The 27,772-nt window shown below is 34.5% G+C and overlaps 3 protein-coding genes across 3 annotated transcripts; all 3 read left to right on the top strand.

Annotated features, from left to right (window-relative positions):
- Positions 1-282: 282 nt before the first annotated feature.
- Positions 283-2,790, top strand: LOC113687487 (uncharacterized). Its single transcript, XM_072049755.1, has 2 exons — positions 283-1,734; positions 2,017-2,790. The coding sequence occupies exons 1-2, from the start codon at positions 283-285 to the stop codon at positions 2,788-2,790; spliced, it is 2,226 nt and encodes a 741-aa protein (XP_071905856.1).
- A 9,068-nt stretch (positions 2,791-11,858) lies between these two features.
- On the top strand, positions 11,859-13,981 carry LOC113743327 (tabersonine 16-hydroxylase 2). The gene is made up of 2 exons (XM_027271306.2): positions 11,859-12,864; positions 13,134-13,981. Exons 1-2 carry the CDS (start codon positions 11,986-11,988, stop codon positions 13,755-13,757), a joined length of 1,503 nt encoding a protein of 500 aa, XP_027127107.1. The 5' UTR covers positions 11,859-11,985; the 3' UTR covers positions 13,758-13,981.
- An 8,574-nt stretch (positions 13,982-22,555) lies between these two features.
- Positions 22,556-24,430, top strand: LOC113743649 (tabersonine 16-hydroxylase 2-like). Its single transcript, XM_027271692.2, has 2 exons — positions 22,556-23,511; positions 23,673-24,430. The coding sequence occupies exons 1-2, from the start codon at positions 22,627-22,629 to the stop codon at positions 24,309-24,311; spliced, it is 1,524 nt and encodes a 507-aa protein (XP_027127493.2). The 5' UTR covers positions 22,556-22,626; the 3' UTR covers positions 24,312-24,430.
- Positions 24,431-27,772: the final 3,342 nt, after the last annotated feature.

The following is a 27,772-nucleotide window of genomic DNA, read 5'->3' as shown; positions in this document are numbered from 1 at the left end:
GTTTTATTTTATTTTATTTGTGTGCCTCCCATTGAAAATCCCCCAATTCTGTTCTACTGACTTGGAAAGAAATAATTTCCTACCTGCTCCCTGTGGATTCGACCCTACTCACCGCTATATACAAAAATCTGTATTTTTCTCGAGTAGGTATTTATTATTGCACAGGTTCGGCACCTGTCAATTTTTGGCGCCGTTGCCGGGGGAGTTGGCGTTTGGATTATTTGTTTCTTTTTAAATTCAGTTTTTATTTTATTTTATTCTTCTTGGTATTTTTGCTAGTTTATGTCCCGTTCTTCTCGCACAGGTGAATTGGTATACGATCCTGAGGTAGAGAAGGCAGCGCGTAGGCGAAGGCAAGAGACCAAGAGGCAAAAAGAAGGGCACTTATTTGCTGCAAACGAGTCAGCGGAAGACGAAATAAGCATGGCCAACAACCAAACATTGAGGGAGCTGGCTGCCCCGAAGCTGACTCACCAGCCCTTATGCATCACATTCCCCGCTTTGGCTGAGAATACCGCTTTCGAATTGAAGTCGGGATTAATTCAACTCTTACCCTCGTTCCATGGTCTTTCTGGCGAAGAACCCCACAAGCACGTAAAGGAGTTCGAGGTGGTCTGCTCTAGTATGAAACCTCCTGGGGTCACTGAAGAGCAAATTAGACTGAGAGCCTTCCCGTTCTCTCTAAAAGATGCAGCTAAAGATTGGCTGTACTACCTACCAGCAGGTAGTATTACCACATGGGCGCAGCTGAAAAAGAAATTCTTGAAAAAATTCTTCCCTGCATCCCGGGCTGCGAGTTTGAGGAAGGAGATCTGCGGCATTAAACAATACCCCGGTGAGTCCTTGTACGACTACTGGGAAAGGTTTAACAAGTTGTGCACTCGATGTCCGCAGCATCAAATTAGTGAGCAACTGTTAATCCAATACTTCTACGAAGGGCTCCAATCAACCGATAGAAGTATCATCGACGCTGCAAGTGGGGGAGCACTGGCAAACAAGACACCAAGGGAAGCGTGGGAGCTCATCGAAGCCATGGCAGAGAACTCCCAGCAATTTGGCTTCCGTGAGAGCAACCCTCCCCGTAGAGTCAACGAGGTAGAGATTTCATCCTTACAGCAGCAAATGTCAGAATTGACGTCAGTTGTTAGGCAATTAGCTATGAGAGACACGCCGCGAGCGAAGGTGTGTGGAATATGCACAAGCATGGACCACCTCACTGACTCATGCCCTATGTTGCAAGAGGATGGAGCTGAACAAGTGAACATGGCTGGAGGCGTGCCCGCGCCTCAAAGACCGTACGACCCATACTCCAACACGTACAACCCTGGTTGGAGAGATCACCCCAATTTCAGCTATGGTAGTAGGCCACAAAATGCATTCTCTAATCGGCCTCCAGGTTTTCAGCAACCTTGGCAACATAAGTCTCAACCCTCGTCCTCAAGCTCAGGGAGTTCTTTGGAAGAAATTGTCAAGAGTTTGGCCACGACTACCACTCAACTCGTCACGACCACCACTCAGCTCCAGCAAGAGACCAGGTCATTGACCACAAATATGGCTCAACTCCAGCAAGAAACTAGAGTCTTAACCATGAGCACCACTCAGTTCCAGCAGGACACAAAAGCAGGCATGAAGGATATGGAGGCTCGAATAAGCCAAATGGCAACTGCCATCAATCGCTTGGAGTCCCACGCTTATGGAAAGTTACCCTCACAACCTGAAGTAAATCCCAGGAATGTAAGTGCCATGACGCTGAGGAGTGGCAAGGAACTGGAAGGGCCTAAAGTGGAAAGTTCAAAAAGCAAAAGTGAAGAGGAGATAGAGAAGGAAATTGAAGAGGAAGGGCGTATTCGCAAGGATCCTAAGGTAACCTTCACTTCTCCGCCCACTATTAAATCTAACTTACCTCCTTTTCCTTGCAGGTTGGAAAAAACAAAGAGGGCAGAGAAGGAAAAAGAAATCCTGGATGTGTTCCGCAAAGTTCAAGTAAACATCCCCCTATTGGACGCGATCAAACAGGTACCCAAGTACGCAAAATTCTTGAAAGACTTGTGCGTTAACAAAAGGAAGCTAAGGGGTGATGAAAGAGTGATGGTGGGAGAGAATGTATCAGCTGTACTTCAGAGGAAACTCCCACCCAAATGCGGAGATCCAGGTATGTTTGCTATCCCCTGTAAGATTGGTCATTCTAGTATCAAAAATGCCATGATAGATTTAGGAGCTTCTATTAATGTGATGCCTAAATCAATCTATGATTCCCTAAATTTAGGACTTTTAAAAGAAACGGGGATAATAATTCAATTGGCTGATCGTACATGTGCTTATCCGGATGGGATAGTTGAGGATGTTTTAGTGCAAGTAGATGGATTAATTTTTCCTGCTGATTTTTATGTGCTTTACATGGATGATAGAAGTGCCCCAAATCCATCACCCATTATATTAGGAAGACCATTTTTGAGTACTGCCCAGACTAAAATTGACGTTAGTAAGGGTACTCTCACGATGGAATTTGATGGAGAAATAGTCCACTTTAATATTTTTGATATAATGAAACATCCTGTTAACTCTCATTCTGTGTTTGCTATGTATACCACTAATCCCTCTGTGCAAGAATTTTCTAAGTTTGCTTATAGGGATAAATCCAAGGTTGCTGCGAACAAGTCCTATAGGGTAAAAGCAATTCATGAGGTAAAAATGGAGAGAAAATTTAGGAAAAAAGTTGCACTCAATGGCCATGTGGATCCTGGAGGAGGGCCACCAATTACAAGGAAAATTCAATTACATCCAGACTGAAGAGTGGTGCTGTGTCTAGCCAAAGACGTTAAAGAAAGGCGCTGCTTGGGAGGCAACCCAAGGATTACAATATTAGTTGTGATCATTTTTCCTTACTTTATGATTTTTCAGTTTTATCTTAATGTTTTGGTTGCTTTTGTGGTGTTGGACAGAAGAGTAGGGGTTCCAAGGCGTGCCCACGCCTTGCAAAAAAAAAAAAAAAAAAGAGTTCGTTTGGACATCATTTGGATGTGGTGGGCAGAAGAGTATGCTCTCCAAGGCGTGCCCACGCCTTCCAACCCCTCCGATAGCGAAAAATTAAAAAAAAAAAAAAAAAGTTTGACCAAGACCCTACTCCTTCCACTTTCCCTTCTTCTTTGACTAGTCTTGGACAATCTTCTCCAAATTTCTATTGCCTACGTTTCCAGACCTTTCTCCTTTGTTTTGGTCAAGCTCGCCGCCGCCTACCATCGCTGTCCGCCGCCGCCGCTCAAATCAACCTCGCGCGACCCCTTCTGCTACTCGCGCAACCTCGCGGCACCAGCAGCGCACGCGACGCCCAGCAGGCCTACCAGCTGCCCACCGCGTGCGAGCCTTGGCGTGCGCGCGCAGCATCCAGCAGCAGAACCCAGCGCGCGACTCCACCGCCTCCTTAGGCTCCAGCCGCACCTTTTCAGTAGCCAGGGAAGTTTCTCTTCTTTCCTCCTATTACTTTATTTTGTCTCTTCTACATTGAGGACAATGTAGGTCTTAGGTGTGGGGGGAGTGGCTTCCATTAGTTCTGTTTTTCATTAGTTCTTTTTGCTTTGATTACTCAAAAAAAAATATATATATATAACATGGGATGAATGAAAAAAAAAATGAAAAACATTGTAGTTAGTCGGCTTTTTGGTTATGTCTATGCTTGTTAGTGTTGGGGCATGTTGCTATGATAAATGACATAATCAATGTGAGTGGGTATGTGGTCGTATATGCTGGCTGTGCATTTTGTTTCCCTTGGCAATGTCATTGAATGTTGAGTATGCTGGAATTCACCCATTTTTGTAACTTTTGGGGAGCTTTTGAGCCTTACTTGAGCATATTATTCTTGTTTGCTCTAATTTGTTTGATTGAGTGGGTATCGCACATGGTATGAACATTCTAGAACTTGCTATTTTGTACATGTCGAGACCGCATTTTGATGAACTGGATGCATTTGAAATGATAAGGGCATTTAGGATTTAACCCTCTTCAGCTTTCTAAAAAAAAAAAAAAAAAAAAATCTAGCCCTCATTTTATATCCCAATAGTGAACCAATTTGAGCTTTTGTCCTTCGTTTCTGGTTGATATCCGTGTTTGTTAACCCAAGACCCCTTTAAACTTTCTCGTTTATCCATGTGTTGTCAAGGGATGTCTGAAATCCATCATTTGTGCAAAGCAAACGAATTTGGGGTTGAAAGTGCTGATAGATTAGGAGCTATATGATGATATCTTTGTGTAAAGGAGGGAAAATTGGGAAAAAAGGCCACTGACCAGAGGACTTTGGCTTACAGGGCGTGCCCACGCCCTACAGGACTGTCTCTTGAAAAAAAAAAAAAAAAATCATGAAGAGACCTCGTGACCAGAGGACTATGGGCTACAAGGCGTGCCCACGCCTTGCGAGCAGTAAAAAAAAAAAAAAGAAAAAATTTGTGTCACGTGTACATGGTGTACAGCAAATGGAAACTGCCTTGTTAGTGAAACTCCTCCAGTTAGAGCACTGTGGTTATTGGTGAGTTTCGGACATTCTCTTGACACTTTACCCCCTATCCATACATTCTTAGCTCGCCTTTCACCTGAGCCCCGTTACAACCCTATTAAAGTCCCTTTGATTTATGTGTTTAGTTCACTTTTAAGGGGTGGAGATGTGATAAATGTGCAAGCCTATGGTAATGGCATTCCGTGATGTTGAATTGAGCGTTCCTAGTATTCGTATATACTCTTTGAATTACAACATGTCCGGTGTGTTCTACTTTTGGTGATGTTGTCAGGGACCCTAGATGCTTGTGTTAGTATAGACTATTACATGACCTCTGCTCTCTTGGTTGTACTTCTGAGCTCCGAAATGCTTGAGGGCAAGCATTGTCTAGGTGTGGGGGGATTTGATAGAATGGTTATTTGGCGTATTTTGCACTGCTATTCTGTCCTAATTTTGGCTATTCACGGTACTAAGAATTGGAATTTCACTCATATTCGATATTTGTGGGAATTGTAGGTGGTAGGCATGAAAAATGATCTCGCAGGGTGAATTTCCAGAAGACTTCCCGTTCCAAGGCGTGGCCACGCCTTAGAAGGTGGACGAAACCGAAAGACGGACCGTGGTCCATGTGGACCAGGCGCATGGGATCAAAACTCCAAAAGGGAAATAGCTTTTGTTAAATCAACTGGGCCAGACGTTGCTTCCAAAAGAAAAAAAACCTCCTGCGGCGGGTATAAAGAGATAGGAAAAAGCAAGATTCAAGAATCATCTGTTTTGGAGGCTTAGTTTTCTTTTCCTACGTTTCTTGGCGGTCAGACGCTTTTTCTCTTCTTTCGCTTTCCGTCAGCCGCAATTGGATTTTTAGCTTTAAATCTCCTTTTGTTCTTTTTTCGGGAAAAGACGTAACTTCCTCTCCTTTAGCTTTTGTCTTGTACGGATTTGACTCCTGGGTTGTAACCCTTGTTTTGAGACAATTCGCGTTGGTTTTTTGGCTTTGCGATTACGGTCCTAGAACGAATGCAAAAGCAGGGTCTTCTCCGTTGTTGCCGCAATTAATTCCTTTCCCCAATTCTTCGTCAAATAATTGAATGAATTCAATTAAATCACGCGGGATTGACACGATGAGGAGCGGCTAATTTCCCCCTCTACCCAAAGGTTGACGCGAAGGCGCGGTCCATAATATCTGTGAGATCTAACTGAATCTTCATTATTTCCTCTAATTAATTGCTATTCGTGCGTTTCCTGAATTAATTGTTCATGGGTATTTGATTAATTGAATATCAACGGCCGGGTATTTGATTTAATTTAATAGCCTACTGCCACGTTAATTAAATAGAATCCGTAATTGTTCATTTAGTTAACACCCCGTGGCAACCACCATAATTGGTTTTATGATGGGGAAACGCAAGATCTAATTTAAATAAACCCTCTTAGCGTGTTTATTGGTTAGGGTTGGGTTCTTCTGGCTTTAATGCAATTGGGTAATTAAATTCCTACGGTCGTACCTAGGGTTGTTATCTGGTTAGAGAAGCAGTCAATGGTCGTACCTTGACTGTCGAAAAAGTAAGGAAGAGCTGGTTGTCAGAGCTTATTGATGGCTATAACCAACCTAGTGATAAATGGGTGAAATATCTTTGCATCGATGAGCATTTAATTGGACCGTGCCTGAGCAGTTGATCCTTTGGGTAGAACTTTTGTTAATTGCTATTTTCAGTGAATTGTACTTTGTGAGTTAGTTTTGAGTTTTGTTTGTTTTATTTTATTTTATTTGTGTGCCTCCCATTGAAAATCCCCCAATTCTGTTCTACTGACTTGGAAAGAAATAATTTCCTACCTGCTCCCTGTGGATTCGACCCTACTCACCGCTATATACAAAAATCTGTATTTTTCTCGAGTAGGTATTTATTATTGCACAGGTTCGGCACCTGTCATAGATCACCCAAATCTAATTGAGGAGGCCTTGGTCCTGTCACAGAATATAAAGATTTTGGATTCTAATCTCGCTACTCCCTTTGTACTTCTGAAAATTCCACCCCTTCCCTGCTGAAAAAAGAAAAATTAAAAAGGTCACCCAAATTTAATGGACAGTAATACTAAATAAAAGTGTGCATAGGATACCGAAGGGCTTATTGCTTGTGTTTAATTTGTAATGGTGAAAGCAAACCAAATTCACTTTAAAAAAAAAAAAAAGCAAACCAAATTCATAAAAGAATATAAAATACTTTAAATATTAATGATAATTTTTTTGTTTCAATTACATTTATTCTATCAAAATAATTAATTTAAACTTCAAAAAATAAAAATGACAAAAACGTCATGACGTACAAAGCACGTGTTCCATTCCATTACTAGTACGACAAAAGGCTTTTCCACTTTAAAATAAAATCTCAAAGTCTGGTATACCCCAAAGAATGGCCGAGAAACGGCGGTCACAGGTGACCCGACTCGAAACCCTTGGTCTTAAAGTGCCACGTTAACTTTGGCCATATCTGTAACCTTGAGAAGAGAACAGAATTTTGCCTGCATGCTGATCATCAGCAGTCTCAAAGAAGTCATCATCTACATTTTAAGAGTTAGCACACCGGAAAATTGGGATGATTTCACTGGCCTCCCCCTAAATTTTAAAAAGTATACTAACTTCCCTGGAAGTTTATTATTGTGTAACATTTGGGTCCAACCAACAATTAAAAAGTGATATTAAGGAAGAGAAAATAATATGATTTCATAATTGCCCCCCATCTACTAAATTATTTAATTAATCTAATGCTCAGTTACTCACCTAAATATTAAAGAAAATACTAGAATTTACTATTTATCATCAAAGGTTAAATCACATATGACATTAAAAATAGTATATCATTATATATTTTGTTTAATTTAAGATCTAAATTGCTATTTTCAGTTATCAACTCATCATCAAACATGATCAAAAATAAATAATCAATTGTAATCAAAATATTACAAAGAGTGAATTTTAATACCATAAAATTCATGACAAGAATATTTATGATGTTAAAGTTTGTTTTCTATAATATTTTGGTTACAAAATTTTCAATTATTTGTTGTTGATCATGTTTGATAATGGGTATATAACTAAAAAGAGTAATTTAATCTTGTATTAAGCGAAAAATATAATATGAAATACTATTTTTTGATACTATATGTGATTTAATCCCTAATGATAAATAGCAAATTTTATCGTTTTAATTTAATGTGTAGGCTGGTATTAAATTAATCAAATAATATAGTAGATGAGGGACAATGATGGAATTATATTGTCTTCTCTCTCCTAATATTATTTTTTAATTATCAATTGGGTCTAAATGTTACAAAATAATTAATCTCAGGAGAAGTTAGTGCAATTTTTGAAATCTAGAGAGAGGCCAGTAAAATAATTAGAAACATCATGGGAGGTTTCTGAAATTATCCCCCAGAAAATTATGTCTATCTAAACACCAGGATAGATACCATATACAACTGAACTGCCGAACCCAAAAAAAATAAAAGAAAATTGCCTAACAAAACAGCAATTGTCATAAATGGCACCAGAAAAACACACAAGAGAATCACCTAGCAATTCAATCTCAATGAATATTTTGCCAAGCTAATTACTTGTAATACTTAGTTGGATTCAATGAAACTTAGAAAATCAGATCATCAATCTTACCTATACTAAAAGAGAGAGTTGGCAATTGGATTTCAATTGAGATTCAAATTCAATAGAATCGGCCACTTATTTTTTGGTTTGTTTTGTAACTGAAGTGGGTGCTCTTTGCTTCAAGAATTGCAGCGCGTTTGTCTGTTGGCGTTTCGTTGATCGGTGAGTATGGTTTTCTATGTTTATCTTTGTTTGCTGATTTCCTGCCTTGGTATCAGCTGTTAGCTTTGTGGGGTTCTGTTATGGTTTTGGTAGCTGACTTTGCTCAGAATTCTTCAATGCTTTGCTGTGATTGGTATTTCCTTTGTTTCATTGTTTGCTTGGGTGGTTTGCTGGCTTTTATGAATGCCTTTGTTTTTAAATATGTTTGTGTGCTGCTGCATGTATTGATCCGAGTTTTTTTTTTTTTTTTTTTATCAAATCTGATTGTTAGTTGCCTGAGTTATTTATTCGCTTTTTTGTCTAGTTGTACTTCTAAATTTTGAGCACTAAGAAAATCTCAAGTCATCCAAAATAACTAAATTTTCTTAGTACTAAAGTTTGAGTACTAAGAAAATATAAATTTTAACTAAATCTTTACACTAAATTTTGAGCACTGAGAAAATCTAAATTTGAGTACTAAAATTGCAGGTGTAAAATTTTATTTAGTTATTTTTTTAATGTCTGCACGGGAAAATAAGGATAATTTAGTTATTTAGTTATTTTCTTCATCACTTGTCAAGCATACACTGAAGAACTTGCCAAAAGATTATCCATCTGGACTTTGACGACCGAAAAGAGAAGCGGCGAGTGATGACCGCTGTTGATTTCCCCATCGAATATGATTTCTGATGCTGACGACTGAAAATTTAACCAAATCGAAGAACTATGTGATCTAATATTTTAGGTGCCATATTTTTTAAAATGTAAGATTAATTAGAAAATGTAAATAAATAAAGGTGACGGTAGGTAAGATTAAATATAAAAAATATATAAGTATTACGGAGAATAATAATTGTTAGTATATGTATATATATGATAAGTTAAGTGAACTTTAGATGTGTCAACGAGCATCCAATGGGTACCCGTTCGAAAAAATCCTAAATTTTATATATTATTAGTGTAAAGATTTTTTTTACACAAGTAACTTTCGATGAATACCACGTTATCACTATTCAAATTTTAAATTCACATCTTGTGCATGTGCCATATATCTATACTTATTAGTGTAAAAAAAATCTTGACACTGATAGTGTATAGAACATTAATCCATTTATGGGAATAATAAAAAAATTAGGATTAATCTTTCCTACACTGACAGTGTATACACTATCAGCGTTGGATGATTGACAACTATACAAAATTTGAATTTGAAATTCAACTTTTGCACATATGTCATGAATCTAACGATGATAGTGTATACACCGTCAGTGTAGGAAAGATTTACTCTAATAATTATAGGCAAATACATTTATTCATGCAGTCTATTTACAAATTATCCTTCAAATTTTAACATAATTACTAAATTACCTCAAGATTATATAACTTTGTATGGACTTTCTGTTTTGTTCCTATTCTCATTTCATTACCAAATTCATCTATGTGTCCCTTGTTTTGCTCATTCATCATTTAATCTTCATAAAAAAAGTAATTAATTACATCAAAAACTATTTAATTAGTACAATAATTCATTTATGTAGTATATAAGGGTAACATGCTGATCTTTTTGGCAAAATCAACTTTTTAACTTTTTTCTGAGAACACCTATGCATTTAGTAAGGATGGATTTTATAACAGTAAGTGAGACCACATCAGCTATTCTAAGAAAATCTAATTTTCAATTATAAAATCAACTTTTATAAAATCAAAATCAGTTGAGAACATGCCCATATTCTAAATGTTTAACTTTAACTATCATACTAGCTTTAAAAGATTAATATTCTCTACACTAACATTGTATACATTTTCACCATTGGATAAATTATAACTAATTTAAATCTGAATTTTAAATTCAAATTTTATTTTTGTGTCATGTGTCTAATGGTGATAGTATATACACTATCAATGTGCACAAGATTAATTCATTTTTAAAAACTTCATTACATAATTTTACTATAACAAAATAGTATTCATCAAATATTGTAATGTATGTCAAAAAAGTAGATAGATATTTTTTATAGCTACATTTTTAGATAATTAAAATTATTATAATGACCATAAATCTAGAACTACATATTCGTATTAAGTGCAAAGGATCTAATAATTTAATTTCTTTATAAACAAATATTCAGTTTTCAACAACATTGGTAAATCTATTGGTATAATAGTTAAAGTTTTTTTAAAACTAGTTAATCCATATGAATTTATCAAAAAAAAATGATACTGTTGGAAGAGAGAGGAACTATAAGAACAAATAATTGAAATTTATTAAAAAAAGATAAAGTTGTTAGAAGAGAGAGAAATTGTAAGAAAAATTAATTATAAAAGAGTTGGATACAAATATGGGTAAAACTCAAGTATTTAAACAACATATCACTTGGGAAAGAGAATATGGGTAATTAAAATAAGATATGTAGATTCTTTTTTATTAGATGAATAAGATATGTAGCAACAAGGGTGGAGCAAATCTTTGGTACCCCCACTGGCGAAGAAATTTTATAATTTTAGGTACAAAACTTTTGAAAGTTTAGAACTTGTTTGGATGCTATTTTTGGGGTTTTTGTATATATATATATAGTGTAGCAATTCAATGTACATGAGTTAAAGAGGTGATTGAAAAATATATTCACAAAAAAAGTAAAAATTTTTTGGTTGAAAATTGCAATCCAAACAAGGTCTTAATTTTAGGATAAATTACTTATAACCCCCTATGGTTTTGCATAACCTCCTTGTGGTTTTTTGTAAAGTTTCAAGATAGCCGTATAAGCTCTTGTGATTTTATGTAAAGTGGAAAATAGACGTGATACATAATCAATTAAGGTAATTAGTTAAGGCGAGTAGACCACACGTGCTCTAAAAATGCATGTGATGAAATCATAATATCCACTTAATACTCCTATGATTTGCATAAATATTCACTTTATCTCCCTCTACTCCCAGTGTTTTATTGCATTTTTTTATGTAGCCCCATATGATTTTGTACAAAGAGATTAACTCGTCATTTGATTTAACATTTAAGCGCATTACTGGTTTTTCAATTAATGATATTACATAAACCATTTTCCGTTAAATTTTCAGTTTACATGAAATCATATGAGGTTGAATGGATATCTTGAAATGTCAGGGGTTATGTGATAATAGATGAAATCACAAAACGGTTGTTAAAAATTTACCCTACTTTTGATCCTAGTAATTGCTTTGTTTTTCAAAAAAAAAAAATTGTTTTTGGCTAGAAAGTCAATACGCAGGCGTCTGTAATGCAGTTGATGACTGATAAAATAAAAGTAACTGACACAGTGCATCACTTTGATGGTGACTACAAGGCTGAATGCGTTGGCTAGTTGGGTTTTCTATGCACATTAAGTTCCATACATTAATGATTTGCGAAAGTATGAACGTGCAGCTTGCCTCTTAGGTCTTATAATTGCGTATATCAATCCTTAAACTAAAGTAAATTTTTTCTATTTGTGTGTCTACTGAAAGCCGCCACCTCGTAAACAATCAGCATTAGTTGTTTAAGCCAAACAATCATAAACAATATGGTAGTTCTGTTGACTTGTCTTAATCACTCACCAGCTATTTGGATTTTTCTAAGTCTCAGAAGACTTTTATAAATTAGAATAGTTTAACCACAATGAGACCTCAGTACTTTAGATCACTTCTGCTCTAAGCCAGGAGCATCCCCGAATTTTTCCCCATCCTCATGGATCTTTTCTTTTTCCTAGGTGCTTTTTTCCTCTTCTGTTTGATGTTAGTCAAAATTGTAAAGAAATCCAAGACTCTGAAGCTTCCACCAGGGCCAAGAAAATTGCCTATAATAGGCAACATGCATCAGCTTATCGGCTCACAGCCTCATCGAATCCTAGCAGACTTGGCCAAGAAATATGGACCCTTGATGCATCTTCAACTTGGTGAAGTTTCAACTGTAGTTGTATCTTCTGCAGATGCAGCAAAAGATATTCTGAATACATTTGATGCCTTATTTGCTAATAGGCCCACTCTTCTTACATCAACCATACTCTTTTACAATAATACTGATATTAGCTTTTCTCCATGCGGCGATTATTGGAGACAACTACGCAAGATTTGCACGATGGAGCTCCTAACTGCAAGGCGTGTCCAGACGTTCCGATCAATAAGGGAAGATGAAGTCTTAAATATGATCAAATCAATCTCTTCACAAGAGGGAGCAGTTGTCAATCTTACGGCTAAGTTGCGCTCTCTGACATTGAGCATCACTACTCTGGCTGCTTTTGGCAAGAGAAGTAAATACCATGACGAGTTCTTGTCACTTATGGACGATGTTGTGATGTTGATGTCAGGGTTTAACATCATGGACATGTACCCTTCTTTCAAGATTCTCGAGAGAATTACTGGAATTAGGCATAAGCTGGAGACGTTACACAAAAAGATTGATGAAGTACTTGAAAACATTCTCAATGAGCACAGAGTCAAAAGAGCAGAATGGAAACCTGAAAATGGAGAAGCAAAGCAGAATCTACTTGACGTTCTTCTAAATGTTCAACAATCTGGGGAATTTGGAGCTCCAATTGCCGACAATAATATCAAGGCAGTCATATTTGTAAGCGAGTTCCTTTTTCACCTCCATAGATTCAATTTAAACATTTTCTTATAGGTTGTGTTTTGTTTTTAATGAGACCAGCAATAGTAATGGAGCTAATATCGATCCTTTTAAACACAGCTATTTTTCTTAGGATACATTTCAATTCCACTTCCAATTTAAATATAGCACCTAATATATCCATATGAATGATATCAATGAGCACCTTATAATCTGGTTTTACCCTCCTTTCTCCATCAACTAAACTTGAAGTTGCACATTCTGTTTAGGATATTTTTAGTGCTGGTGGGGAGACGTCGCCAACAACTATGGGATGGACGATGGCTGAAATGATTAAAAATCCAACAGTATTCAGAAGAGCACAAGATGAAGTACGACAAATTTATGGTGAAATGGGCAATGTTGATGAGTCGCGACTTCATGAATTGAAATACTTGCATGCCGTTATCAAAGAAGCTTTGAGATTGCACCCTCCTGGTCCATTTTTACTTCCCAGGGAATGCAGTGAGAAATGTGAAATTCAGGGATATGAAATCCCTGTCAACACAAGAATCCTTATTAATGCTTGGGCAATTGGTCGAGATCCGCAGCACTGGACAGAACCTGAGAAATTCTTCCCAGAGCGGTTTCTTGATTCTGAAATCGATTTCAAGGGAACAACTTTCAATTACATACCATTTGGTGGGGGAAGAAGGATGTGCCCTGGCATAGCATTTGCTCTTCCTGTCATCGAGCTACCTCTTGCTCAACTGCTCTACCACTTTGATTGGAAGCTCCCTAATAATGACCTGCAGCAAGAACAACTAGACATAGCTGAGGACTTTGGCGTCGTCGTCAGGCCAAAACAGGATCTGCTCTTGATTCCCATTCCTTACCATCATTCTTCTATCTGAGATATTTGATGTCGACAGGGTTGATGAACACTATGACATCAAACACTTGCATCCATCTCTAAATAGTAAACACACAAGTGAGTCCAGATGCTTAACAAATGAAGGCATGCTAAAATCTTGGACTTCATGATCAACACATGGCAAAGATTGAAATGCATTTGCACAATTGAGTTACACTTTACACAGTGATAATGTATAAAGTCAAACCTACATTAATAAGCGTAGCTCCAGACTGTTTTCTACTCTAGTATATTGCCAATGTAACTTACTTTGCAAGAAAACAAATTAACTACAGAATTTCTAATTATCCTAATCTTTCAGAAGCAGCACACGAGATCCTCAGTATCACTTCTATATTTATGCCAAGTGTTTTGTTTATTTAAATTGTCACATACTTTTTAATTTTTTAATAAATCAAATTACTTTGATTTAACTCAAGTTTCCTTTATCATTACGTGATAAGTTGGCTTGTTACTGAATTTAGCACTGGCTAGTGGTACCGAGGATTCCAACTACAGAAGAAGGGCTGTAAGCGCAAGGAACTAAAACCAAGTGCAGATCGCACATTGGCCTAACTGCCTAGCCAAAGGCCTACATATTTCTTCTTGTTTCTGTTTCACAACTTAGAATTTAGATCACATAATACGCAATTTCGATTTTGATCAATGTCTAAACCAAAAATTTTGTAGGTGCCAACAACAATTTTCTGTGCAGGAAAGTGAACAGCTGTCTCCTTATGGTTTATAAAGATAATTATTTCATCTGCCAAAGACTATTCTGTCCAAAGTTTCAGCACAAAGTCAGTCCAGTAAGTGGCAAATATAGTTGAGGTATGCACTGAACAAACCACTGTTGAAAAAGTGGAAATTGTGAAGAATAATTCCATTGATGGATCAACTGAACTCATTTAACTGATAACAAGCACCAATTTTTTTGCATGTGAAGAACGTCTAATCTGATGGCCCCAAAAAAAAATCGTTACATTGTCAACCCATGAAGAACAACTCCATTGATGGATCAACCATATAAGACCAAAAAAACCCAGACTCAAGTAAGAATAAGTAGAGAATTTAGAGGGAGAAGAGATGGTTTGGTTATTTTTAAGTTGGATGAATGACAACTATGCAAAATTCGAAATTGAAATTCAACTTTTGTACACATGTCATGAATCCAACGATGATAGTGTATACACCGTCAGTGTAGGAAAGATTTACTCTTAACATTAAGGATTAATCTTTCTTATACTGACAGTGTATACACTATCAACGTTGGATGAATGACAACTATGCAAAATTCGAAATTGAAATTCAACTTTTGTACACATGTCATGAATCCAACGATGATAGTGTATACACCGTCAGTGTAGGAAAGATTTACTCTTACGGATTAATTTTTCTTACACTGACAGTATATACACTATCAACGTTGGATGAATGACAACTATGCAAAATTCGAAATTGAAATTCAACTTTTGTACATATGTCATGAATCCAATGATGATAGTGTATACACCGTCAGTGTAGGAAAGATTAATTTGTACAAATTTCATTTCTTTTCTTCACTAAAAAAAAATCCAGTGATAGTACGAGTTTCACCATGGCCCTCATAATTGCTTGTCACTAGTTAGAAACAACTGTTACAAAATGAGGAAGTGTAACTTTCTTTGAACAGTTTGTAACTCTACGTGAACTACGTGAAACTTCACAACAGACACATAATTATTGTGTATCTTAATAGTTTGTAAAGATGTACAAGCAGTTAAAAAGAAGTTACAATTTATACCAAAAGAGTTATACTGTTCAAAGACGGTTGATCTAATAACCAAACCTGATGTTGTAAGTTCAAATCTTACTAAACGTGATTTTTTTATTCTTAGATCTGAACTAGATTTAGTAACAATTTGGACATCAATTAGGAATTTGACACCCTATGGATTAAATAAAAGGAAAGGAGGAGGTCAATAAAAAAAAAGATATATTAATTAATCAAAAATATGCAATTACGAGTAATCCAGCCAAAGTTACAAGAATTAGACCTAACAGCATTCCAAATAGAAAAGCTTCAATCATTTCAATTTGTTTGAAAGAAAAAAAAAAAAAGAAGTAATACCTATATCTAAATATTAGTCCGAATTTGGCATGAATCTCAATGATTGGGAATTGACTATTGAGGCAGTAGCTGTAGAATCTCAATCCCTGCCCCAAGTCGCAAAATGAGGCATAAAAGCATTCTTCTTTTAAGAGTTAGAATTCACGTAGACATGTACGGTTTCATATTGTCCAATCCAGTCTAGCAAGACCTCTAACTTTAGCATGCATATTGAATACTGAGAATCCCAGAACAGCCAGAGTTCCAAGCTAAGTTTGCCAAAGAATCTGATATACTACTGGCCTCAGAAAGGCACACACCAAAGCAAGGGATTTTTTATTTTTTATTTTTTTTGGCACAGAAGTGACAAATTCCATTCATAACAATGGATAGAGCTCTAGAGTCCATCTTCATGATGACATCTTCCAGCCGTCTAAATTGCATTGAATTCTGCAGCACTGATTATGCATCAAGATGTCTATTTTGAGAACTCCATGGAAGATAGAATCGAAAGGCGTGTCCGGACATTCCGATCATTAGGGGAAGATGAAGTCTTGAATATGATCAAATCAATCTCTTCACAAGAGGGATCAGTTGTCAATCTTACTCGCGAAGTTGGATTCTCTGACATTGAGCATCACTGCTTGGGCTCCTTTTGGTAAAAGAAGCAAATACCATGATGAATTCTTGTCACTTATGGACAACGTTGTGTTATTGTTGTCAGGGTTCAACATCGTGGACATGTACCCCCTCTTTCAAGATTCTTGAAAGAATTACTGGAATTAGGCATAAGCTGGAGAGGCTACATAAACAGGTTGATGAAACACTTGAAAACGTTCTCAAAGCGCACAGAGTCAAAAGAGCAGAATCTACACCTGGAAATGGAGAAGCAAAGCAGGACCTAGATGGTGTTCTTCTAAAAGTGCAAAAATCTGGGGAATTTGGAGCTCCACTTACTGATGGTAACCTCAAAGCAGTCATATTTGTAAGTGGATTCCTTTTCCACTTTGCACATATAAACAGTTTCTTTTCGGTTGTGTTCAATCCTACATCAGAACTGGAGAAGAAATTGCAGCTGAGACAAAGCTACCTCTTTTGAGGATGCAATTCCAATACTAGTTCAAGTAGAGCACCAAATACAGCCTTCATCCAAACATGGGAAAAACCAACCAACAGAAAAAAGAAAATGTTCTGTATAAAAAGCAAGATTGTTCAGAACTAGAATTACAGACAGTGCTTGTGCTGAACAATCAAAACGGGTCCTAGAGAAAATTCTTTGCTGCTTTACTTTAAGAGGATCATTTCTTTGAAAGGCCTCTAAATTTGAAGTTGCTCATCTTGTTTAGGACATTTTTAGTGTGGTGGGAGACACCGACAACTACTATGGCATGGGCAATGGCTGAAATGATCAAAGCACAAGATGAGGTATGAGGGATATATGGTGAAAAAGGAAACGTTGATGAATCGCAACTACATGAGTTGAAATACTTGCCAGCAGTTATTAAAGAAGCTATGAGATTGCACCCTTGCTGCTCCACTATTCCTTCCAAGGGATTGTAGTGAGCAATGTGAACTTCAGGGATATGAATCCCCTGTCAAAACCAGAGTCTTTATTAATGCGGGGCAATTGGTCGAGATCTGGACTACTGGATTGAACCTGAGAAATTCATTCTAGAGGCGGTTTCTTGATTCTGAAATAGATTTCAAGGGAACAAGCTTTCATTACGTATCATTTGGCGCAGGAAGAAGGATGTGCCCTGGCATATCATTTGCTCTTCCTAACATCGAGCAACCTCTTGCTCAACTCCTCTACCGTTTTGATTGAAAGCTCCCTGGTGACTTGAAACAAGAACAATTAGACGTGACTGAAGCCTCCGGCGTGGTAGTCAAAGGCCAAAACAGGATCTCCTCTTGATTATCATAACTTACCACCCCTTCTTCTATCTGAAAAATTTGTGTCAACGAAGTCTAGGACTTTGCACTCATCTCTAAGCGAAAATTCAGAAAATTTATCCTAGATTTTGCATACTATGAATGGGAATTATATATTGTGCACAAGCAGGTCTAGATGCTTAATGCATAAACAGGATGACATTCTAAATCCATTGGTGTAACAGCATCGCAGGTAGGTGGTATTACTACGGAATCCAGCAAAATAAATCAATGATTCATCATTGGATTAAATCATCTTAAACATGCTACAAATCTTACTTGGAGAGCTAGTTATTAACAACAAACAATTATTCTGATTTTTGGCTTCTTCAATTGTCTATAATAGACAACAGATGTATGTGGGAGAATGTTTCGCAGTATTTCATCAGCCTGTTTGTGTCTCCTCTCTGGCTTTTGCCTCCAGTAATCTCCATGTGGGAAAAAGCTATGTTGGCATTTTTACGTTTTCATTAGTGCATGAAATTGATAATGGTAGGCCATGTAAATGACATTTATGCAAAGTACTAAGTTTTACTTGACATAAAAATTTAGGCCACCCAAATCCCATAAAAAGAACTGTTAAATACTTCATTCCTGAATTAATTAACCCATGATAGGTTGCAATTTTATCATTTATTTTATTATTAATTTCCTCTATTACCTGACTTGATGTGAATTAATTATTAGATTCTACTCACTTTTCGTAATTTGTATTTATTTCAGGGAGTAGAATGAAAATATAATAACAGGTGCCAATTTAGCAGAAAAAGGGTCCAAATGATAGAACTTGTCCCAAGGGCATTTTTGGAAAAGAAGACGTTGTGGCTATTTTGGTAAAATTGCGGAAGAGGGCAGCGGACGGATGAGCTTGGATTAGGAGACCGCCGCACAAACGATGGAAAGAAAGCAAGAGATAGACTACTATATAAGAATAGAAATTGCAGAGGAGCGGGGGCCCCGGGGGTGGAGCTTTTTGCTCTTTGACCTTTCCTTGGTTGGCTTCCCTGTAGCTTAAATTCTCGCATGTCAATTAGGCAGAGTGGAATGATTTCCCGTAGCCTTTCATTTTGACTTTTACCTTTCGTCCTTTGTGGTTACCGCAAGATGGCCACAGCTTTTGCTGCAATTTTGTATGGGTTTAGTTCATCAAACATGAACTAATTTCTCCACTCTAGTCAAGGGACAATGGATGCTTTGGATTGTCTAAATTTGTGAGATCGATTTAATTTTATCTTTTTCTTTTATTTATTGGTATTTGCATATTCTTTGATTGCAGTGCTTATGATTATTTAATTAATTGATTGTCTTGGATCCGGATAATTAATCAATTTAATAATCTATTGTCAATTGAGGTATTGAATCCGTAATTGTTTAATTGCCTCAAAATAGTGACAACTGGCATAATTAGACTTGTGTCAGGGGAATACGCGGGTTAATCTAAAATAACCCTGGTAGTGCGTTATTTGATTAGAATAGGGCTCCTCTAATACGCAAGGCAATTGGGGAATTAAATTCTATGGGCGTACCTAGGATTATTTCTCAATTAGAGCAGTGATTAACGGGTGTACCTTAATCACCGACACAGTAAGGAGGGGTTGACTGCCATCGCTTGTTTGGCAGTTATAACCTATTTATTAGTGAATAATTGGAATTGCCTTTGCTTATCGATGATCAGTTAGGTGAACCATTGCTGAAGTTATTTCTTGGCTAGATCCTTAATTATCACTCATTTGATTTTAGTAATTGGTTATTTAATTTTTAGTAGTTTCTTAGATTTTATTTGAATTTATTTGATTGTCACTTTCTGCACAAAAACACCCCCTTGTCACTGTGAACTTGAAAAGAAACAATTACTCCCAATCCCTGTGGATTCGACCCTGCTCACCACTATCTACAGAAATTATTTTTAGTTTGAGCAGGTATTTATTATTGCACAGGCTGACGACCTGTCAACCCACTCTAATTCCAATATTACAATGTGTTTGTCTTAGATCCATCCTAAAAAAAATAAAGTTGGCAAAGTTATCGATAGTAATGTAGAGACAATTCAAAGTATTGATTATGTCAAACCTTTAGTCTTTAGTCAGATCTTTTTTTTTTCAGCTGTCAAAAACCTCAACCATTTCTCTGGAAAGTCCATCATGGAATTTATTCCAAATTAGAAGAAAGCATTTCTGGACTCTTACAGGTAAGTGAGTTTGTGGGGAAGGGAAGGAGGGAAGAGAGGGTTGCACACGCAACACAACAATTGACCTGCTACAATAACTCAAATCATTGATTCTAATTACCCTCTAGAGGTTGATGTTGCAGTTCACACATGTACTTTACTGATAATGTTTATAAATTCTATTTGTTGCTGCCATGCTTGACGTGTACAATTATTTCTCTGAGTTACCAACATTTTTTTTGTATATAAAAAAATTACAATATCATGATTAAAATGTAATGATATTATGAATATACAATAACTTAAGTAAGAGATGATAATACTGATCTTTGTATGTCAGAGAGTTAAAGGTATAAAGTATACCTATACGCTAAAGGTATAAAGTATACCTATACGCTATAAGGTTAAAAACAATAAACAATCATTGATAAAAAAATTCAACTTGAAAGCTATTTGACAAGATACATATCATATTTATTTTAAGGGCTTTTTTGTCAATACCCAATAAACAATCATTAATACATTTAATTTAGTTTAAAATCATTAAACCCTCCTGAACTTTACCTTCATTTGCACTTTGCCTCTCTCAACCCAATAAATAGGCACTTTGTCCCCATTTTATGTTTTAGGACAAAAGTACCTTTTTCATATTAATTATTATTTTATTTCTTTTTTAATCCTTTTTTGCTCTTTTTCTAATTGTCTTTTTTCTTTATAAATTTTAATTTTCCTCCTTTCTCTCATGTGATCCAATACTTTCTTCTCTTTGCAATTATTATCTATATACTATTTTTAATTATCTTAAACTTCTTCTTTGTTTATTTCTAGATTTTTTTACTTTTTGTTATTGAAAGAAATGATTACCATTAAGTCTATACTATAACAAAGTATATTATCTATGCATATAGACTATTTCATAAAGTACTTAAATCAATACGTCTAGAATTTAGAATGTAAATTAATTTCTAATAACAATAGTAACAATTTCGAATCATAATAATATAGTGGCTAATAAACTATACACAAAAAGTAAATAAATATATTAGTTACCTTTTTTGGGCTATACATATAAGTATTAAGTAATTTAAAGTTCTAGTTTGCTAATATCTTTTTAAATAGTCAAAATGCTAGTAATAGACATTTTTTATCATAATAGGCATATATTAGTTTTTTACGATATATACAGTTTGTCTTGAATTTTTTAATAGTGTAAATAAATAAAACAATAGTGAAATTATAAGTAAAAGATAATTATAATATTATAATAAGCATACAAATTAGTAACACTAATAGGAAAGTGAAACAAAATAGTGACATAAGAGAAGCGAAAAAATAGTAAAAGAAGAAAAAATAAAAATAAAAGAAAGTGATGGAAAAGGAAAAATAAGGGAATGAATAAACAAAAATAAAATAAAATAGTAAGGGCACATATGTTTTAAAATATCAAATATGGGGGCAAAGTGCTTATTTAATGAATTCGGGTGGGCAAAACACAACTATGGGTAAGGTTCAGGGGGATTATTGCATTATCAAACTTGTCATTTGTATCCATACACTTGCATTTATTGCTTGCTTACATTTAGATACCTTTTTCTTTCAAGGGTTAAATGCAAAATACCCTCTTGAACTATATACCCAGTTGCACTTTACCCCCTAAACTATAATAATCGATATTTTGGCCCTTGAATGATATATTTGGACAACACTACCCCTACTATTTTAAATATTTTCTTTTTTCTCTATTCTTTCTTTTTCATTTTTTTCCTCTTCTTCCTTTTCTTTCTATTTTTTTCTTCTTTTTTCCCTTTCTCTCATGGACCTAATCAATGTTTCCCTCCCGTGCTAAAAGACTTACATCAAAATTTTTAATTTTTTTGAAACCATTTTTTAAATTTATTTATTTGTTAAATTCATTCTTAATAATTCATCATAAACTCCTTGTTATTACAAAATATATGTAGCTTATATCGTAAAGTGTATTAATCTAGTAATTCAACAATTTAAGTACCCATAAACCAATTAAAGTTCACAATTACTCAACTATTTATAACAAAAGTAACATAATATATATCATGTAAGAAAGAAAAGTCAACAATTGTTATTTGTAGTGAAACAAAAAGATAAGAATGAACAACAATAATAGTTCATTTTTTATTTGTTATTGATACTATTAATAATTGATTAATCAATACCTCTTTTTGTTCTTATATATTGGAATAGTTAAATTTCTTAAACAATTGGAATAGTTAAATTTCTTAAACGACATTGACTTTCAATAATCGGAAAAGAAATCTTGTATACCATAGAATTCTTTTATAAAATATTGACATGCGAAATTAAGAAATAAATAAGTTTTGACTAATCTAGTATACTAATTTAAACAATGCTTAAAGAAAATAGCAAGGAAGAATCTAAAAAGAAAATGATAGGGAAAAAAGAAAAATAACAGTGCTTAAGATAAAAGGGGTAGATTTGTTCAACTATATTATGAAAAGGGTCAAAGTGCCTATAAAAATAGTTTGGGGGATAAATTGTAACAAGGTATATATTTCATGGGGGTATTTTGCATTTAATCCTTCTTAGCTAACACTAGAGACCTCCTCTATCGAGCACTCACTAGACATCTAACAGACAAAACCGTTGGTCAGATTCAACCATTCATTACTTCTTCCCCGCATAGTCATGGAGCATTTCTTTTTCCTCTGTGCTTTCCTCTTCTTCATCTTGATGCTAGTCAAAATTGCAAGGCAATCTAAGCCAGTTAAACTGCCACCAGGGCCAAAACCACTGCCTATAATAGGCAACATACATCAACTTATTGGCTCTGTACCTCATAAAATCCTAGCAGACTTGGGCAGAAAACATGGACCTCTTATGTACCTGAAGTTTGGTGAAGTCCCAACCGTCATCATCTCTTCTGCAGATGTTGCAAAAGAATTCTTCACTAACTATGATCGTATTTTTGCTTCTAGAGCCTATCTTCTTTCAGCCAGCATACTAAACTATAACTGTACCGATATTGGCTTTGCTCCCTTTGGAGATTATTGGAGACAACTCCGGAAGATTTGCACAATGGAGCTATTAAGTCCAAGGCGTGTCCAATCCTTCAGATCAATTAGGGAAAAAGAGGTTTTAAATATGATCAAGTCAATTGCTTTACAAGAGGGATCAGCCGTTAATCTTAGTAAAAAGATTTCATCAGTGACATACAGCATCACTTCCCTGGCCGCGTTTGGTAAAGGAAGCAAATACCATGCCAAATTCATGTTGGTTAGTGATGAAGCTTTGAAGCTTCTGGGAGGTTTCAGCTTAGCAGACATGTACCCTTCTGTCAAAGTTCTTGAAAGAATCACTGGAATTAGGAAAAGGCTGGAGAAGGTACACAAACAGGTCGATGAAGTACTGGAAAACATCCTCAGGGAGCACAAAGTTAAAAGAGCAGAACCAAAACCTGGAAGTGGAGAAGAAGCAAAGGATCAGGATCTGGTTGATGTTCTTCTCAAAGTTCAGAGTTCAGGAGAATTTGGAGCACAACTTACTGACAACAATCTCAAAGCAGTCATCTTTGTAAGTATTTCCATCGTTTTCAGACAATTTTCCTTTAGTAAGTAATTCCAACAAGGACAGACAAACAAGTCTTGCGATGATCAGGAATGTATAATTTGTTGATCGGCTCTTCAAGAAATTAGATTTATTTTTCTCAATTAGATGTTCCTGATTCTGTTCAGGACATGTTTAGTGGCGGTGGAGACACATCGTCAACTACTGCAGAGTGGGCAATTGCTGAAATGATTAACAATCCAAGAGTGATGAAAAGAGCACAAGATGAGGTACGTAGAATTTTTGGTGAAAGAGGAACCGTAGATGAATCGCGAATTCGTGATTCAACATACTTACAAGCAGTCATCAAAGAAACACTTAGACTGCACCCTCCTGCTACACTTTTACCTGCAAGGGAATGCAGCGAACGATGCGAAATTTATGGATACGAAATCCCTGTTAAAACTAGAGTCATCGTCAATGTTTGGGCAGTTGGTCGAGATCCCAACTACTGGACCGATCCTGAGAAATTCAACCCCGAGAGGTTTCTTGATTCTCAAACTGATTTCAGAGGGACAGATTTTAATTACATACCATTTGGCGCTGGAAGAAGGATATGCCCTGGAATATCATTTGCTTTGCCTAATATTGAGCTACCTCTAGCACAATTGTTGTACCACTTTGATTGGAAGCTGCCAGGTGCAGTTGTGAAACAAGAACAACTGGACATGTCTGAGACCTTTGGCTTGACAACCGGTAGAACACAGGATTTGGAGTTGCTTCCAATTCCTTACCACCCTTTTTCTAATAATTCGGTGGCTTGTTAGAATAAACAAGTCTGAGTAGTGAACATCACATGCTATAATCACTAAAGTAATAGTACTAATAGTACTAGTTCTCTGTGAATTTTCATTTACTATAAATAATAAGTGGATTTGATGTAGAATCAGTTTTTTTCTTTTTATTATTTTTTTTAAGGGTTAAAAACAAAAAAGCCTCCTGTGGTATACCTAATACACAGAAAAGTCTCCCATAGTTTTAAAACATACAAAACAACACCTCATGTTTTGAACTAATTTGTAAACTAACAGAATTCGTTAAACTTAACGGAATCCGGTAAACTTAACAAAAAACTTAACGGAATCCGGTAAACTTAACAACCGAAACCATCATTTTCGTTAACTTTAACGAATTCTATTAGTTTACAATTTAGTTCAAAACATGAGGTGTCGTTTTGTATGTTTTGAAACTACTGGGGATTTTTTGGTATATTAAATATACCACAGGGACCTTTTTTGTTTTTAATCCTTTTTTAAAATCTGGGCCTGAACTTGTCTTGGAATTGATTGTAAACCAATTTTTACACTTTGTGTCAATATGGTTTCAAGGGACTTGTGGCAATAAGAAATCAGGCAAAAGAAAAATTGCAGCATATATAATCAAGTATGTATCTAACATATGTGGTGTATAATTTTTGTGTACGTAACATATTGAAAATTTAGTCAGTCACTAAATCTTTCCCAGGTATACATATTTTCCTGACCAGGGCATTTGATTGAGGGAACATTATAGTCTGATGTATCTGTTTTTTGTTCTCTGCTTATCCGCTAAGAAATTTGTGGGACATTCCCATACTTTGATGCCACATGAATGAAGTATACTAATTATAGGCAATTAACCATAATGTTATAGGCCAACTGATTAGAAGTTTACTAATTAATGACATCTGAAATGCTCATATAGTACGTTAGGTGAATGAACCAAAATATTTTGTCGATGAAACAAAATAAATACTGAGGTTGTCCGTAGAAACTCCAGTCACATTGGACAAATCAACCCAAAATGTCAAAAAACTTTGGTTTCCTTCCACTAGTTAGAATACTGTAACAAATTATTTATCCATCATAATGGCGTTGAAGCTTTACATTTTCTTGTTTTTTTTTTTCCTTTCCTTCTCCCTTCATGACTCATTCCTTCACATGATCCTATAAATCAGTCGTCGGCATATTATGAGCCTGTCAAAAGGTTTTCCATCCTTCTGTGTTGGGTGTTTTACCATATAACCTTCTATGTTTTAAAGACCTATACATAATGCCCTAATGGTTTGTACTAACGTGTACTTTTCTATTTCTTATTTATCTATTTTTTATTTCTCTTTCTTCTTTTTTGTATTTGACAAACATTAAAATTTATTACAATTTAGTAGGCCAATGTATAATTGTTCAAAATCATATCTTCTCTTTCCAAAGGAGAAAGAAAAAAAGCAAAAAAATTTATATATAAAAAAAGTAGTGAAATAGTGTATTTGTCAGTTTATTAGTTTGACTTTGATTTTTGAATATTGACCATTAATTTCAACCGATAAAATTAATAATGACATTTTAATTCAAACTATGAGGAGTTTACGTACAGGTTTTAAATAATAAGGGGTTATGTGATAAAGTACTAATCGACAAGAGAAAAAATATATATACTTTATCCAAAATATACCCAAACCAAAGATATATGTAACTAAACCCAACAAAATTGTGATAGGAAACGGGTATACTTGTCAAGGGGTTCAGGTCCTCTCCAGTTGCACTTGTGTCTAGTTCTGTCCAATTACAAAAATTGATGTAATTTTGGTATCAATTGATACACTTTTAGGGGGCGTTTGGTAAGAGGGTATCGGATTCGGGGAATGGAATGAACCCCATAAATGGTGTTTGGTTCACTGGAATGGGAATTGAAATCTTGGAATGATTTCTAAAAATTTGGTGTTTCTCTATTCCCAAGTATTTTGGTGGGTTTTGTCCGATTCCCAAGTTTGATTCCAAGAAACAAATCCAATTACATATTATAATTATATTATAATTATACAATGATATAATTAATATTTATATATTATATTTATTATATATTATAATATATACATATATATAATATATTATAATTATTATATTAGTACATTATATAAATATATATTATAATTATTTAGTTAAATATAATTATATTCATATAATATATATTATAAATTTATTAATATTATATAATAATATATTTATAATATATATGTATATTTATAAATGCATATTATATGTGCATATGATTATAATATACACATGTATATAATATTAATAAATTATATAATTATATTTATATTTATATTTATTATTTTAAATACAATAATATATAATAATTACTATATCTAATATTAATATGCATTATACTGATATAAAATATGAGTACAATTAATATTTATATATTATATAATTATAATTATGTATTTATTTTATAGCGTTTGTATAATTATAATTAATTTTATATATAATATTTAATTTAATTAGTTACAAACTTATAATAATGATGTTATTGTATTATATAATTATATATTATAATTATTTAGTTAAATATAATTATACTTATATAATATATATTATAAATTTATTAATATTATATAATATTATATTTATAATATATATGTATATTTATAAATGTATATTATATGTGCATATAATTATAATATATACATGTATGTAATATTAATAAGTTATATAATTATAATAATTAATATTTTAAATATAATAATAACTATATTTAATATGTAATATATAATATATTTATATAAAATATTATTATAATTAATATTTGTATATATTATGTAATTATATATTTATATATTTATATTATAACATTTGTATATTTATATTTAATTATATATATAATATTTAATTTAATTAGTTACAAACTTATAATAATATTATTATTATTTATATGTATTATATAATGTATATTAATTTATGTAATATAATTAATATTATCAATTATACTAATAATTATACATGTTTACTAATAGAAATTATTAATTAGTTAGACTAAATTTACTAATACATTTATACTAATATATTTAATTAGTGAAGATTTCTTATATCCCATTTACAAAGAGCCAATAACTATCATTTACGATGGGGTTTATAATATATTTATTATATTCCATTCCGAAAGAGTCGACGAACCAAACATCAACTATAGTAATGACACACATTCCAGGTACTTGAACCAAACAAATGTATTGGAATGAATGACCTCATTCCAAACCCAAGATATCCGATTCCGAATCCGAATCCGATACCGATGTGCGAACCAAACGCCACCTTAGTTATAATAGTGACGTTTTGCACCAACTTAGTTACAAATTCACGTTTGCATCAAAATTGTACCATTTATACCGAACGTTTTATGGATTCCACGATAAGACATAACCGGAAATGGAGAGTCCCCATATCCATTTGACAAGAGCTCTATGTCA

This window comes from Coffea arabica, chromosome 5e (assembly GCF_036785885.1).
Source record: "Coffea arabica cultivar ET-39 chromosome 5e, Coffea Arabica ET-39 HiFi, whole genome shotgun sequence".
Taxonomy (NCBI): domain Eukaryota; kingdom Viridiplantae; phylum Streptophyta; class Magnoliopsida; order Gentianales; family Rubiaceae; genus Coffea; species Coffea arabica.
The sequence above is the reverse complement of the archived record's forward strand: the minus strand, read 5'-3'. Positions and strand labels throughout refer to the sequence as shown.